This window comes from Scophthalmus maximus, chromosome 8 (assembly GCF_022379125.1).
Source record: "Scophthalmus maximus strain ysfricsl-2021 chromosome 8, ASM2237912v1, whole genome shotgun sequence".
Lineage (NCBI taxonomy): Eukaryota > Metazoa > Chordata > Actinopteri > Pleuronectiformes > Scophthalmidae > Scophthalmus > Scophthalmus maximus.
In genome coordinates this window covers 3,592,072-3,608,297 of record NC_061522.1, presented here as the reverse complement: position 1 = coordinate 3,608,297, position 16,226 = coordinate 3,592,072, and the positions used below count along the sequence as shown (strand labels likewise).

Genomic DNA, 16,226 nt, shown 5'->3' with positions numbered 1-16,226 from the left:
GCCACAGTGTTATAAATTAGAGAAAGTTGTCCAAGTCCTTCCTCCCATTCTGTCTAACACATACATTCTCTCTCACACGTATCAATACCCCAAAACACGGCGTCTTGCCTCTTGTGTGGTGCCCATTTTTCTGGTAACATGATAAGGCAAATGTGTAAAAACATGATTGAATGTTCACGTGTGTGTGTGTGTGTGTGTGTGTGTGTGTGTGTGTGTGCCTTCACACTCAAAGCATATTTGCTCTGGTTATGTTTGTATGTTGTAGCCGTGTGGCTGCGAGTGTCCAACTGCTCTACCGCAGACTGGGTTTCACGGACTAAGGACTGTGTCATAAACACAGGGAAGAGGCTGAAAAGGTTTCTCACTTACCCCAGGAGGGGTCACCCTGGGTGGGCTGTGTTAACCCATGGCATTGGCCTGTGGGTCTTGATCCCTGATGTGTCTAACCTTGTTCTAATTAAGGACAAAAAACATAAAATTCACTATGATGGAGCAGTTAGTGTGACTGTTTGTGTATGTTTGCCTGTGTGAGTGTGGGAGTTAGGGGTTGTTGATTGTGCCAAAGTGTGCTTGTTTGTGCTTGCATGCTGAATGTGAATGTATGGATGTGATTTGCAAAGGATAAAGAATAATTCCTCAGGCATTTTTTTTATGAGCAAATTAAAAAGAACTGAAGCTTTAGGAATTGCACTGAGAAAATGACTTACTCAACTTACACATAATCATTTGTAACAACATCTTGTGACTGTCTACGTATGCACAGTCTGTTTTAATGTCCCATTTCAGTGTTTATTGTCTTATAGTTTGTTTCATACTGTAACATTTTTGTATAAGAATGATGACTAACATCTATCCTTTTCTCTCTTTTGTCTTTTAGAGATTTGGGCCTCAACACCGAGGGCCACCATGTTCCCTTACTTCCTGCTCTTGTTCCTCTCGTCTGGTTGCGTGTTATCCTCTGACTGCCCAGCAGACTGTTCTTGCCCGATCCCGGACTCTATATTCTGCATTAATCGACGCTCCGGCACTGTGCCCCATGTCCCCACCACCTCCAAAGAACTCTACATCTTCCAGAATGGCATCAACACTTTGTCCCAAGATGACTTCAAAGGCCTGGTGGAATTGGAGATGCTAGATCTGAGCCAGAATAAGCTGGCAGAAATACCAGATGGTGTGTTTGAGATGCTGTCGAAGCTGAAGAACCTGGACCTGTCCTCGAATCACATTACCCACATTTCCAAAGGCAGTTTTTCTGGGTTAGTCCAGCTGGAGAGGCTGTATCTCCATGGAAACACCATTCAGAGTATACATTTAGAAGCTTTTGAAGGTTTAGAGATGCTACTGGAGCTCAAACTCCAAGGGAACCAGCTCACATCGTTGCCATCCCTTCATTTCCCTAGTCTTCTGCTTCTAGATCTCAGCAACAACAACATCCCCGCCTTGGGACCCTCAGACCTCCAGACTCCTCACCTGGAAGCCCTGAAGGTGGCCTCTCTGGGGCTTACTTCTGTAGATGAGGATCTCATAGCCTCCTTGGGGAATCTCCATGAGCTTGACATCTCCATGAACCAGTTAACTGAGGTGCCACATGCCTTAAAGCAAGACTCCCTTAAGGGACTGATCAAGCTCAACCTGGCAGCCAACCAATTTGGTGAGCTCAGGATGGAGGACTTTCAGAGACTGACTGGACTACAAGAACTGGATCTCAGTGGACTTAATCTCCAGAGTTTTCCCAAGAGTTTCTTCCAGATATTCCCAAAGTTGATGCACCTGACAGCAGCTGAGAACCCATTTAACTGCTTGTGTCCATTAGCCTGGTTCCCTGTGTGGCTAAAAGAGAAGGATGTGGAACTTGGGAGACCAGAAGAAACCAGATGTCACTTCCCTCTAGTTAATGCTGGTAAGATGCTTTCAGCACTGGAGCACAAAGATTTTGGATGTCCACCTTCCACAACAGTACTCATTGGCTCCCCCACTGGAAGTACTCCCGTTCCCCAGATGCTCACCACACATCCCGAATCCACCGATACCAATGCTCTTCCTCCTCCTCCACCACCCAGTGATGAAACAGTCTCCTCTAAAACAGACAGCTATCCCCTTCCAGCAGAACCTCCAGTCTCCCCTAGCTCCACCAGTGGGGAATACGAGCAGCACATCTGCCCAGCAAACATCTGCCTCAATGGGGGCACTTGTAATTTTGATCCACTGGGTCAACTCAGCTGTCTTTGTCCCTCTGGAACCTCTGGTCTCTACTGTGAAAATGTGGATGAAGTTCCAGAGCCACCAAAACCTTTGGCAACAGAAGTTTCAATAGTTGCCCCCCCCATGCCCGAGGAACTTGATGCCATCAGCTCACGGCAGGTGACCTCAACATCTATCCTTCTTGACCTGCACCGCTTCATCGAGACACGGCCACACATCCGTGGCATCAGGTTGACCTACCGTAACCTCTCAGGGCCTGACCGCCGCCCCATTATCCTGAGTGTACCGGCATCCTACCCTGAGTACACTTTACGCGGTTTAAGACCCAACTGTACCTACTCAGTATGCGCCAGTCCCCTGGGTGAAAGAGTCAACTCTAGGGCCAACAGCTCTGTGGAAACAGGGTCGTGTACAGAGGCTCGCACTGGGGTTCCACTGACATCCTTAGAGCCCAGGGTGGAGACACAGAGCCAGGTAACATATACTCTGATCCCTGCCCTGGCTGCCTTGGCACTGGTGTTGGGGTTGGCCGTGGTGGCTGGGACGATCATCTGTCTGCGGAAGAGAAGGCAGGCCAAGGCGGGAATGGAGCTGGAGCTGGGCCCAGCTGATCCGGATCCCATGGAAATGGAGGGGATCAAGGCCTGCCTGGAGAATGGGGGAAATGGTACACTATCGCAGAAACAGCCTGAGATTGACCGCTGTCACACTCCTCAGCCACCTCCATCTTCGCAACAAAATGGGGGCTTGGACTATGAGGTACCCTTAATGCAAGGACATTGCCCATCCAATAACAATCTTGCATCACTAAAGCCATCATATTTCTAAGATGCAATAAAATACAAACACTTGGAACGATTTTGGAGTGAGCGGGCTGGCCCATCAGGACTTGTGAGATCCTGTGATGGCTCATTTAGTGGTTAAAAATCTAATTTTCATTCCAATTTCACATATCCACAATTTGAAAAGTGAAACTTACTTATTTGGACTTGTCTAAATGATAACACTTCAGAAAGGATAATCTATTTCAAAGATATGAAATGATACTGAATGATGAAAATTACGTAGCATATTGGCAATGTGCTAAGCCACTGTGGGACAACAAACAGGATGTGGTTTAAAGTCATCCAGCTGAGTTTGATGCTGGTGAGACCTAACCAAGTGATTTAACTACGTGCAATCGAAAAGATTGGTCTCAGTAGCAAGAGTGAAAACGGAAGTGCCTTTTTGCGTAGACACAACTGTATTCAATCGCTCATTTTATTTTTATTTTGTTTATACAAAAGAAACTATGTGAATGAGCTGTAATCCTGTTGCTGGATTTGGGAGATACAAGAAGGAGAAAGGTGCCGCAGGGTTTGGGCGACAGAAGTCAAGGAAATGACGGCGGTTTCAGTGAAAACAGCGATCTAGATGTAGACTTGCCTGGACCCCAGGTCCTGGTACAAAATGGGGGTTTGACCAACGCCACCTGCTCCATGGGAATTATAAAAAGAACTTGCACTGAAAAGAAATATCCCCTTCCTTTTTGGAGTCTCCGTGACGAACTGCCAAAAGACTGATGGTCACATAAATATTACATAAAGCTAGTAATGGGTTGATGATAATAGAAGCTGCCTAAACTCCATATTTTACAGTTGACATGATCTAATCTTCAAGCTTCTTCACATGCGACTTTGGATATTTCAGTGTTTACAGATCTACAATAGTTCTTTCCACACATCCCAACGCTTCTGGCTCCGCAGGAGACACATTTGCTGTTAGATAAATGGACTGAACGAAGAGCCATTGTAAATGGACTTTGCCTGCATTGTTCTGTGCTGTGACGAGAAGACTGCTTTGTCTAAGCTGATATCATGTTTTTCTGTTTTTGTTCTGTTTTCTTTTCCATTATTGTTGCCTTTTTTGTTGTTGCTGTTGATGTTCATACGGTATTGCAATTGTTGTCAGTTGAAACTTTATGCATTTTTTTCCCCCTTAAAAAAAAATCTAAAATCATCATAGATTTGCTAATTTGCATTTTAGCTAACGTGAAGCTTAAACTTTCCCGATCTCCGTCTAGTGAGTGTAGAAGGAAATCACTAGTTTAGTTTTTTTGGACCAGCACTAAAAGCGACTAGCAATAATAAACTAAAACGTTTTAATGAAATAACTCAATTAAAAAGTCTGTTGTCTATGCAGAATGCCGACGTGCAATGCATCTGAGGAACTTTTTTTTAATCTAAATGTCAAGTGTCAGACACTTTACTCTGTCTGCCAGGTCTGCCAACGCTTCACAAGGACACAGTTAAGCCGAGCCTCAGACTGTTTTTTGACTGCCAACGTATCCCAAAACTATGTTCAGAGGCCTTTTGCCACAGAGGCCACTCCTGTTAAGTGGCACACATGTGCCGAGGAAAGAAAGCGAGTTCAAAGAGAGTCGCGGCAATGTGCTGCGTGTGTCAGTAAGTTTTACACTCCAGTTTTTTTCCCCTGCTGACTGTCTCATTGCCAAGATATGGTCGAAACAGTGTTCTATCCATTCATTAGCTATACCACTTATGCTTTGAGGGTCTTTTGGGGGGGGGGGGGGGGGGGGGGGGGGGGGGGGGTGGTGGAGCCAATCCCAGCTGACATTGGGCAAGAGGCGGGGTATACCCTGGTCGCCACAGAGCTGATGTACAGAGACAAACAACCAATCAGGCTTACGTTCAACGCTACAGGCAAGTGAGAGTTGCCAGTTGACCTAACCTGCATGTCTTTGGACTGTGGGCGGAAACCAGAGCGCGAGGAGAACATGTCAACTCCACAGACTCGCAGTGAGGCGACACTCTGCAGCGTTCCCCTCTTGCTTTTCGTTGTCTCCACTTTAACCACCCTGCGTTTTTTCCTTGGCTTGCGTCTTTGGAGACCGTTGTTTTGCTTGTTTGCTGCATAACCAGACTGTGAAATGCACCCTTCTTAGTTATTTATTGTGTTTTTTTTTCCTTTCCTGTCTGAGGCAGAGGAATGTCACAAGCTTTTAGCGCTCGTTCTTTAAAACCGCAAAAAGTTAAAACAGGTTTACACAGACGTGCCTTGGCAGCATCGCGAGCCTTTGCCGAGATCTTGCAGTGTCACATGACACGCTGACGTGTATTTCAGGAACTAAAGGGCCTTTATTTTTTGCCTCATAAGACATTTTATCATATTACATTACAAACAAAAAATGAAGAAAGAAAAATGTAATGTGGTCAATTCAGCCAGTTTTAAAAAATGTGTGTGTGTGTGTGTTTGCGTCCACATCCACAGTACGTTGCCTTCTTTACAATTGAGCCCGTGCGCTACACTCCAGTACTGTCCAAAATCAACTCACCATTATCCGGCTTCTCTACTTTCTTCACTCTGTCAATATTACAGTGTAAACACAGACACAGATGCTCATATACAGTATTCCCCCCCCCCCCCGCCCCAATCCATCAACTGGAAATCACGCTGTATTGCTTCGTAAAGTGAGAGGAGGCAGGAAATGTTTGAAATATTTTCCACATGCTTGTTACAGTATCTTGCCTGTTGTATTTAGGGGATGCTTCTTTTCTTTTTCTTCTCTTTAAGTTGTTTCATGTTTGTCAGTTACGTCGATTACGTCTTTGTGTACATGTCTGCCAGAAAACCAATGCTGAGAATAAAAAAAGAGCAGTATTAAAAATGCCTTAATGACAAAATGCCTGTGGTTTGGTTTGGCCGGTTTCTTTTTTTTGCTGTTTTCTTCTAGACACTTTTATGTGTTTTTAATGGTGTAGTAATGTACATGTTAATGGGCTCAGTAGCGAGTAACAGTTTTCCCTCCTTGTGGATTTATAGGAATTTTGGTCATGTTATAGTTCGCAAGTCCGTTTTTGAATGAACAAGGATTTCCACCTCTCACAACAGCCTGTATCTCTCAGTATTACGCACACGCACACACACACACACACACACACACACACACACACACACACACACACACACACACACACACACACACACACACACACACACACACACACACACACACACACACACACACACAAACCTCAACCACAACCTGATTACTTTATGACGTTATGGTGGTGAGTCGACGGAGGTCATTGGCTGTATTTCCCCCCCGCTAATAGCCAAGAACAGATGTTGGTGGAAAAATATACAGAACAACCCACAGTTTCCAGATTACATGGTTCTGCTGCTTCTGCCAATGGCTGGTTTAGTGCTGACTTACATTTACTTTTTTTTTTAAAAACATCCTCTAACCCACTCAACAAAACAAAAGTCCAAACTCATACAGTGAGCCATACAAGATGCAACTGGAAATTCTGAGCAGCCGGTGAATCTTTCCCACCAAGTGAAAATGTAGATTATTAATTCACATATAAACAGTCTTTGCTCAGTATTGCGTCACTGATCAGAAATTCCTGGCCGGCCAAGTGGAGACAAAGGTGACTTCACTGCTTAGGTATGTCTGCTCTGATACAACAAATACTGGAGTCGGAGTGGTGCAGTGGATCTTTTGCAAAATTTCACAAAGACGTGTCGGAGAGACAGACCGATCCAACCTGGGAGGAGCACAGGAAAAACACAGGTGTCACTCGGTACAGGCCGTGACAGTGAAGCCTGGTAAAATCCTGAACAGTGTGCGGCCAACCGCAAGGGCACAGAAATCCACTTACACAGAGTGGAGGAAGCATATGAAGCTGCAAGTTTACTTAAAACCTCCATCAGCAGTAGTGGTGATACACTGGTCAACTAGTATTTCATATTTGAACAGCTTTTTAAGAGCTGGCACAGACAATACAGTTTGTTTTCCATTAGGATTCAGCCCCTACACAGTGAAATGGGAAATGCTACCCTTTTTTTGTGGGCGGAGCCTCTGTCGCAGGCAGCATGGAGGGCAAAGGTCAGGTTCTGAAGTCCGAACATTGTCCTGGACTTTTTCTGAGGGGCTGAATGTGAGAATTCAAATGTCCCAAAATGTTGCACAATGTTGTCCATGAAACACAACCTCATGCTGAGGTCTGGATCAGTCACAGTTTTCCAGTTCAATAATTATTTAGTCCAGAGAAGTCTGGAGTCTCTCATGATAAAGAGATTCAAATAAAGGGGATTCTCTTTAAAAAGCTGGAGGACTGACAGCGGCCACTGTGGCTCAGAAGGCAGGTTTTTTAGATTATCATCCCAAATTCCGCAGAAAATTACTGCGGGGGCAAACGATTTTGTTTGGTTGTTTTGTGTGTTTGCTAAACCCAGTTTTTAAAGGATGTAGCCGTGGATGCCGTACTATATCGGTGGCAGTTAAGGCCCAGTGATTTCCTCTTTTAGGATTTGGCAGAGCTGTGGGTAGTGTACATAAAAGTTGATATAAGCCTTGTAAAATGTCATAATAGCAGAGAGTGACATAACAGGAAACTCAAATGGAGCCACCGGAGTTTGTTTGCGACTGTCTGGAACATTTTTTTTTTTTGCCCGCTTCTCTGTGAAAAAAGGAATTCACCAAGAAGCTGGAAAAATACACTCCGGAAAAGCTCTCCAGTCCGAACCAGTGTTCATGACAGTTTGTTATCCCAGAAACATAACAGACATTATGTAATGTTCAAATGGAATGCGGTGTGCTGTTGCAGGAACCTGTCAAAGATATGGATACAAGCGATGTTTTTTTGTGATGAACTGGGGAAGGTTTTATTTTTTTAAAAGCGAACTTTTACACATAGACAAGCAGTGCTGCCTGTACCCTGATTATTATCGAGTCAAATAAGATTAATATGACGATTACAAGAGCAGTAATTCTAGAAGTCTAGACATACCAGGTTCTTATACTTGTGAAGTGGACCAGGGGCTGTGGAACGAGAAGACCAGGTCATCTGACAGCACCGGGAGTGTTGGGAGTCATGTCGGGGGGGGGGGGGGGGGGGGGGGGGGGGGGGGATTTGAAGCCGCTTCCCGGAAATGTCGCTCTGCGAATATTTTGGTAACCTTTTCTGCCTGTACCCTGGTAAAAATTCCCCGGATGTCTGGGTGAGCCCATGTGACAATACAGAAGGACACATCGGACTCAATCTCCTGTTGAGTCCTTCATTTGCGAATGGCTAACCCAATTTTCCGGATATTTGCAGTCGTTCATATCTGAAAACATCCGTCTTGAGAGAACTGAGCAGCCAGACCTGTTGGACGTGCACCACAGAGATCAATCTCCTGACAGCTTCCTGTGCCACCTGTAATTGAATTGATGTTGCGTTTTTGTTACTTCACACGCAACATGAGGTTTTTTATTTCCACAACTTAAAAAAGCAGTCGACTTATTAGGAACTAACGCAAAACATTTACTAATAACACAAAAGTTATATTTAACAAAACATCTTCAGTTCAATTTGGGAACAACATTTTAACTGTGTAATTTCAATTCAAAGTTCATCTAGACTACAAAAGGTGTTTCAGATCAATGTAAAGCAGGCAAACTTTAGAGCAGACATTGTAACACCTTCAGAAACAATTCAAAGGAGTAGCAGGTTCCCAACACGACCAAAGGTTGCTTTCATTTTGTTGATACGTATCGATTTGAGTCTAATGAACCAGCGCACTTCCGTAGTTAGTCGACACATTCTACACCACAAAACGGAGCCACAGCGAGGCCGCTGAATTGAAACAAACCCCAACTTCACAGCCCATCACCCTCATCAGGCCCAAAATGTGCTTCTCGTTTAGCGGCCTTGCTCCACATGGACTGCTGTAGGGCACAGGGAGAAAAGAAAGAGACAGAGAGAGAGAGGGGGGGGGGAAAGAAAGAAAGAAAGCAGGGGAGGGGGAGAGAGCTTGATTTATTTGAACAATCTGGTTGTAATGAAAGCAGCCGGAGCTCGCTGGGGGTGGATAGATGGAGCGAGCACAGAATGGGGTGAAATCCAACTGCAGACAGATTGTTGGACTTGATAATGGTTTAAACGGACCATACAAGCCTCTTGTAGCCCTCTCCCACTCGTTGTGTGTGTGTGCACATTCTTGTGTGTATATATATACTATAACTTACCATATTACAACTGCGAATTCCAGATGCTGCCATATATCTTTCTATCAATGCTGACATACCTGTGCTATATATGAGGGCCGGCGAGAGAATGTTAACTACAGCTGCTCGCACACTCAAGGCACTGGTTTATGTCCTTCGGAGGCCGATGGTATTTAAAGAAAAAATTCGGACACAAAGATCTTGGATGTCTGAGTTAAAAGGGTTCCACATATACGTCAGTGTTGAAAACCATTTTACGAACGGCACCAAATCTTTTGGCACCGATTCGTGACACAGATCCTTTTTCCAGAATGCATTTCTAATCTTTAAGGGGGGAATTGTGAACAGGAGTTTTTATGTCTCAGCTTGGAGAAGAGAACGGCCACTTACTGGCTTTTAGGAAGATTTTACAGAAAGTGGACCTTACGTCTTCTGCGGGAGGAGATTCCAACAAGTTTCTCCAATCTGAACAACCACAAAAGTTGTCTGTCGCTATACCCTAAGATATGACCTATAGAAGCATCTGTGGAAATAGCCACCAAAACAGAGGGAGATGTGCTAAGCCTTGGTCGTCATGTTTACCAAAATAAACATAGGCTTATGGAATGATCATGGATTGGCTACGTATTGAAAGAATGTGACCCGTTTGTAAAGACTTGTCCTCAGTAAGAGCCGTTGAAGTCCAGAGTAGGGAAGTGTAGGATATAAACTTGAGATACTTGTTTCGTAGGATTCGTGGACAGTGATCATTTATCCTGACTCGTGGTTGAATGAAGAAAAGAACTGACTAACCGACTAAACCCCGGTGGACACGTCAGCGTTCACTTCACTTCTTTTGGACAAAATCAATCACCTAAAAAGGCTGAGCTGAATCACTTTAAGAGGAGCCTCACTTTGTAGTTCTCTCCAAAATGGCTTCCCACACAAGAGTTCTCATGTTCCCTAGTTCTCACGAGAAAATCACAGTGGATAAAAGCCGTGGATGGCTCTTTTCCTTCTCTGAACAACAACACACGGTTTAATTTAATCAGCTTTAATTGCCATTCATTTACCCGAGGAACCCAGAGGTCTCCTCTTACCCAGGGCTCCTAATGACTTCCATGTTCTCCGAGGCACAATTTGAAGTTGGACGGAAAAGTGACAGAGCACAGCACAGGGCTACCTCGAGATCGCGCAGATCTGTTGGAACTGTTGGATGAAACGCATTTTCCAAAGGGGACTGGAGTTCTGGAGGCCATCTCTAACTCCACTAATAGAGTAGATGAAATTGTGAAGATGAAGACAGACTGGAATTAGAACTAAGGAGATGGAAATTTGAATTTTTCTGTGGTCACACTGTCATGAAACTATCAGAAGAGGAATCAAACTAGAGGAAGAGCAGAATGGAAGGAGGACTGAACGAAAAGAAAGCGCGGTCAGCAGGTGATGGGATGGCGATTGTGCTCCTGCCTTGGAGCAGCAGCCGAGGGTTTTATTGGGCTCCAGAATTTTTTTGCGGCTCAACAACAGGCCCCTCGGGGCCAGGCAGGGTCATGTTGTGATAGGAGATGACATGAGTGCGCAGAGCAGGGATTACCGAGGACTTGCACCTTCTTTGGGGCCTTCGCTGCAAAGCATAACAGACGAGACTAACACTACACCGTGTGCCTGTACACCGCGTATGCTCGCAAACATGCATACAATGTGCAAGGGGCATGAATCACGCATGAGCATGGGAAGGCGCATTCATGCGTGCAGACACGTCCGAGGCACCGCTCCCGGGAGGAATCACAGGGCTGACAATGGCTGTAAAACGTACGGAAATTTAAATCTATAATTTCTTGTTTTGACATTAAAAAACATTAGTCCTTTTTTTTATGATGTTGGATTTAGATAATTTGGTCAAATGAAACCCTTTGAAACACTGAAAATAAACTCTAAAATACTTGTTCATCAAAATGAAAACACCTTTGCTTTTCTTGGGCTTGCAAGAGTTCTACCTCGCATACAGTAAGGGAAAGGCAGTGGTTTAATATTGTAGAACTAATTTACAATAGTCCGCAAACAACAGAGTTTGATTTGTTTTATGGCGCCCAACGCAAAGTTTTGTCTCATTGTCGCTCTCTACAATGTCTGCACATGTCAACTATGGTATATCCGACATTTATAACCACTTCATACTGTGATTGGTCAGCGGAGTAGTGGAACCAGGGTTTGAACTTCTCTTTCTGGCTCCCTTATTGGCCAGACCGCAACAGCCCTCCACTAGAAAAGGGGATATATCTGAGAGCGACTAACTGTTTACATTTGTTCCACAGACATTTTCCTCTACGTCGGCAAGTTCGTACTCTGACCATACACAGTTCAGCCACATATATAAGTTTTGACCTACAGTACAGTTATTTTTCACGTAAAAAACTTGAAACAAAGAATGTTTTCCGAGACGGGACTGTCTTAAAGAGGTGAGCCGTTATCCTACGAGAAGGTTTTCCTCCTGTCTGACAGCGTAGGCCTTTGGCGCAGCTATAAAAACTTTTGTTTTTTGAGGTCGAACAAAAGGAATGAACCAGATCTTTCCCTTACGGCATGGGGAAACAAAAACACTTGGTTAAAATTAAGGATTTAGTGGAGGTTAGTGCGGGTTTGTGAGAGGATGTGAAGTCAGGTCTTCCACATATGAGTCAGCCTCACTTCATCACCCACTCACCACCCTGCAGCACAGTACTTCCTGGACTAGCACTGCATTTTGGCGCTAGATGTAATTGGACAAGTGCAGAGTCAACTGATGTCATCTGCAGTTGATCGGAACATATGAACCGAAAGAAGAGGTATGGATGTTGGGTTACCTTTGAATCCATTGAGCGTGCTCTGAATCTAAGCTAACTACAGCTGCCACCTACTGAGCTAGTAAGCTGCTAGCTTCACAGAGCGTCCCGTCAACAGATAGGTTGGTTTTGATTTGTTTCTCTTTCTTTATTCCACTCGTGTTTATCCTCCTCAGCTTTGTAGAACAAAGCCCCTCTCTAAATAACTTAACTGCTGCGGGGCTTGTTCCCCCTTGACCTTTTCCCCTCTCAACAGGCGGCCTTTGACCCCGGGCAGGAGCAGGCCAGGGGCCAGCCTCTTCATACCCTCTTATACCAACAATAAAGGGTGTGTTTGGCTATTTTCAGCCACCAGTTCCTTCCCCCCTGTCATCTTTAATTACTTGCTTTTCATCATTCCCTCTTTTTCCCAAACCGTCGCTTCTAATTTTCTCTCCCACCAGAGTGTAACTTTATACAAAGTTACGAGACATTCTTGCTCAGTCTTCCAGAGTCATCTCATCTAAATGCACCAGTTTTGTTCTGTCTTTCCATTGCTCCCTCACCTCTCACTTCTTCCCTCCAATGTTCTTCTTGTCCCCCCCCCCTTAAATTGATACCAATTGAGTTATTGAATTGCCAACCTGCCATAACAAAGGCCCCTGTTTTATTGGTGTTTGTCAGGCCAGATGTGAGGCAGGTTTGGACATGACCTGGCAGGAAGGAGGAAGGGGGCGGAGGACATGGCAGGAGTCAGGAGGAGGGTTGAGGGGGAGGAACAGGGGGGAGAGGGAGGAAGTGATTTGTATTTGGACAATATCAAACATTTTGATTTCAGATTCAACGTCGTATTTGTTAGTGTTGTGGGGGCTTTTACCGTTTCCTGTAGCTACATCTGGTCAAAACCGGTGCTGCTTCACAGTTGGCACCAAGTCAATTCTTAGATTCCAGACTGGGACCCCGGCATTATATATTTTTTAGGACTTTAAAACAATAAGAAAAAGGACTCACTTTAATTCTGTTTTTACCAAAAATCAAGTTTTTATTAAGATTGATGTTGATTGAAATTTATTTTGAATGTTATTGTTCCAAATCTTAAAACTTCAACTCACAAGGTTTGATACTGGCACGACACAACCCCGTTCATTTTTCAAGAATGTTCTAATCCGCTGTAATCTTAATTTCCTGTTGCCCTTTGATTTTGGATTCTCATTTCTTCTCCACCTAAAATGTTCTGTAAATCGAAGCCACATAACCTCTTTAGTTTCTTTAACTCACAAAAGAAGATGAAGCAGAGCTTTACAGTCATTGCCGCTGCCGCCAAACCTTACTTTAGATTATTGGCCAGATTATCCAGCTACAAGTATGAAGCAGAAAACTGGTTTGAGTTTTGGTTTGGACGTAACGGATTTAAAGAAGTGGCCTGACATCTTCTAAAACTTCTTTAAAGGAAATTTAATTTAGGGTTTTAGTTTATTTAAGCTCCTTTCAAACCACATTTGACTAAATCTTGTTACTGTGAAAACTGAACTGATTCTCTCACGTCAAAAAAAGAAAGCTGCCACACTGTGTTACTACTGTACATATCTGATGGAATCTCAAATATATGTTTCACGTGACCCATGGACGAGTTGTTTGAGGGAATGTGCTTTGCATTCTTGCTGATCGTTCCATTGAATATGAAGCTGCAAGCCAGGAGACGGTTAGCTTAGCTTAGCATAAAGACTGGAAGTAGGGGCGAACAGCTAGCCTGGCTATAGGAAATAGTTTAACAGACAGATATGAGAGTGATGTTCATCTTCTCATGTAATTAACAGCAAGGACGTGAATTAGTGCCTCATCCAAAATCTCTTAACTTTTAAATTCTTATACTATTTATTCCCTTGAAAAGCAGTTTAGCAGATACACTGGCAGGTTGAATTGTTGCCTAATTGCTTTATCAGGAAGAGAAGAGAAGAAAAGTTCATTCTCATGAACTCCCGTCAGGCTGTTTTACATACTTCGGACTTTCCAGTGGCTTTTTGAGACGAGGCAGCCGTCGTACTCCTCATTTGTTTTTTAACTCAGGGTGGATTATGTTTTTTCAGTGCGGTTTCTGCAAACCAAAGTCCTGGGCCTTCAGATTCACTGTTTCCTCCTGCTGATGTGTCGGGGGCTGAGTTTTTCTTCTCCGTGGATGGGGACGGGAAAGAGCAAGCGAACGTGTGAGTGACTATTTGCAAATACCCGGCGGGATATAAGATTGGTTTGTGAGTCCGAGCCCAAGATGTGCGACTGTGATCAGACTGCAGTTCACTCGGAGCAGGAGCAGGAGCCGTAAGGCCTCACGTCGGGTGGGGTACGTCTCTCACGTCGCCAATATTTCATAAAACTCACAGTGTTCCCGGCCACTTTATGAGCATATTGTGCTCTTTGGTTCTTTTTTCATTAGATTCAAAATTGTTTTCCTGACTCTTCTTTCCAACGTCCAAGCGCAGGATGTATAAACTATCCCCAGAGAGTACAATTCACTTTTTCTTACAAACTTTGTCTTCCATACGTTTATGTAGACTTTACATCTGCTCCTCCGTCATGTTTGGCTTCTTTGGGCTCACTGACAGACCGACAAGACATCAGCTCATTTCCTTTCACACAGACGAGCCCCCCCCCCCCCCCCCAAGAGCCTCCAAACAAATGAGTGACCTCCCTCTCAGTTATGAGTTGTTCCTGCTCAAACAAAAGACAATTGTGTCCCGTCTCCATTGAAACGGCCGAGCGTGATGAAATGTTTAATCTCGTCGGAGGCGGGTGCAGAGTACACTCGGGTCGCAGGTGCAGGCGGCCGAGGGGCACGAGGATTTCACCTCGGAGACCAGACGGACGAGGTCAGCTATGTGCTCGTTGTGAGGGAGAGACGTGGAATACAGACTGAACACACACGCACACACACACACACACACACACACACACACACACACACACACACACACACACACACACACAGACACACACACACACACACACACACACACACACACACACACACACACACAAGAACACACACACACACACACACACACACACAGACACACACACGCACGCACACGCACACACACACACACAAGAGACAAAATTGGGTCAAAATCTATCTCTACAATATTTCATTGTCGGCATTTTTATTAGTTCGGTCCATTTTTTCGGCTCATCACTGGTGAAACACTTTGAATCCGTGTGAAAGGTTTTTCTATACGAATGAAGTTTGACTGAATGGTTTAAAACCTGTGTCGACTTTCACGCCATGTGTGTGGCATACAAAAACGATGGAAATGAAAAGAACCTGTTAATAAATAAATCTTATATATTTATATTTATAATAAAAAAAATATTTAAAAAATAATGATCTTATTTTATTTGACGCTCTAGAATCTAAATCAATGCATTAACCCCGAGTGAAAAAAGGTACAAACTACTTTCAGAGCGACGGATTGTAGGTGGCTGTGGTTGACAGATTAAAACAAAGAAAAATCAGTCCATTAGTCTCCAGATTAAATAACGTAATAATCTGACGAATACAAAAACAAATACTGGACGTTATAACAGGTTTATAACCCCCCCCCCCCACCTGATCAGACTAATCACGTTGCGTCACCCGCCCCTCCTCCTCCCAACGCACGGGGAGATTATGGCTTGTGCGGGATCAGCGGTGACTGTGTGAACACTGGCCGTGTGGAGATTGCATATTAAAAAACCCACGCTGAGCCCCCTCCTCCCGAGAGGAGATATGAGAAACAACCAGACCTCACGATGGTGTTGGAGGGATTCTTGTGTGCGCGGTGACGGGCTGCCTGGGAGAAACCAGGGAGGAAATGTTCCAACGGGACACAGATGGGTCCCACGAATACATGATGGGTAAATATAGGCAGGATTGTTCCTGAACTTTTAGCATTACGTGTGTTACGGCTGAGAAACTGTAAAACTCGACGAGTGTCTGTGTTTTAAACAGTTCTCGTACAGCAGTTAACGTTGAACCTCATCAAAGGTCGCATGTGGGTTTCCTGGGTTTGTTTGACCTTGGGTGGGTTTCCTTTCATTGCCCTGCTCATGCTGCACCGTCCTGCCCGCCAGATATAAACCTCCTCTGACCGCCAGCCTGTCATTTGGAATAAGCCAAACCCGCGTCAGACTTCTGACGAGACGGGGTGGAAATGAAAAACCGAAGCGGTCAAACCGGAAAAACGGAAGCGTGCTCCGGCAAACAAGAGGCCGAA

General features: G+C 44.5%; 2 protein-coding genes across 2 annotated transcripts in view; one reads left to right on the top strand and one right to left on the bottom strand.

Moving 5' to 3' along the window:
- Window positions 1-5,885, top strand: part of LOC118313251 (vasorin-like) — a 29,943-nt gene extending 24,058 nt beyond the window's left edge. The window contains exon 2 of the mRNA XM_035638606.2: window positions 878-5,885. Coding sequence (XP_035494499.1) covers window positions 907-3,030 — 2,124 coding nt within the window. The 5' untranslated portion in view covers window positions 878-906 and the 3' untranslated portion in view covers window positions 3,031-5,885. The remainder of the gene's footprint in view (window positions 1-877) is intronic.
- Window positions 1-16,226, bottom strand: part of LOC118313257 (beta-1,3-galactosyltransferase 2-like) — a 104,896-nt gene that overhangs the window by 37,656 nt on the left and 51,014 nt on the right. The window lies entirely within an intron of this gene.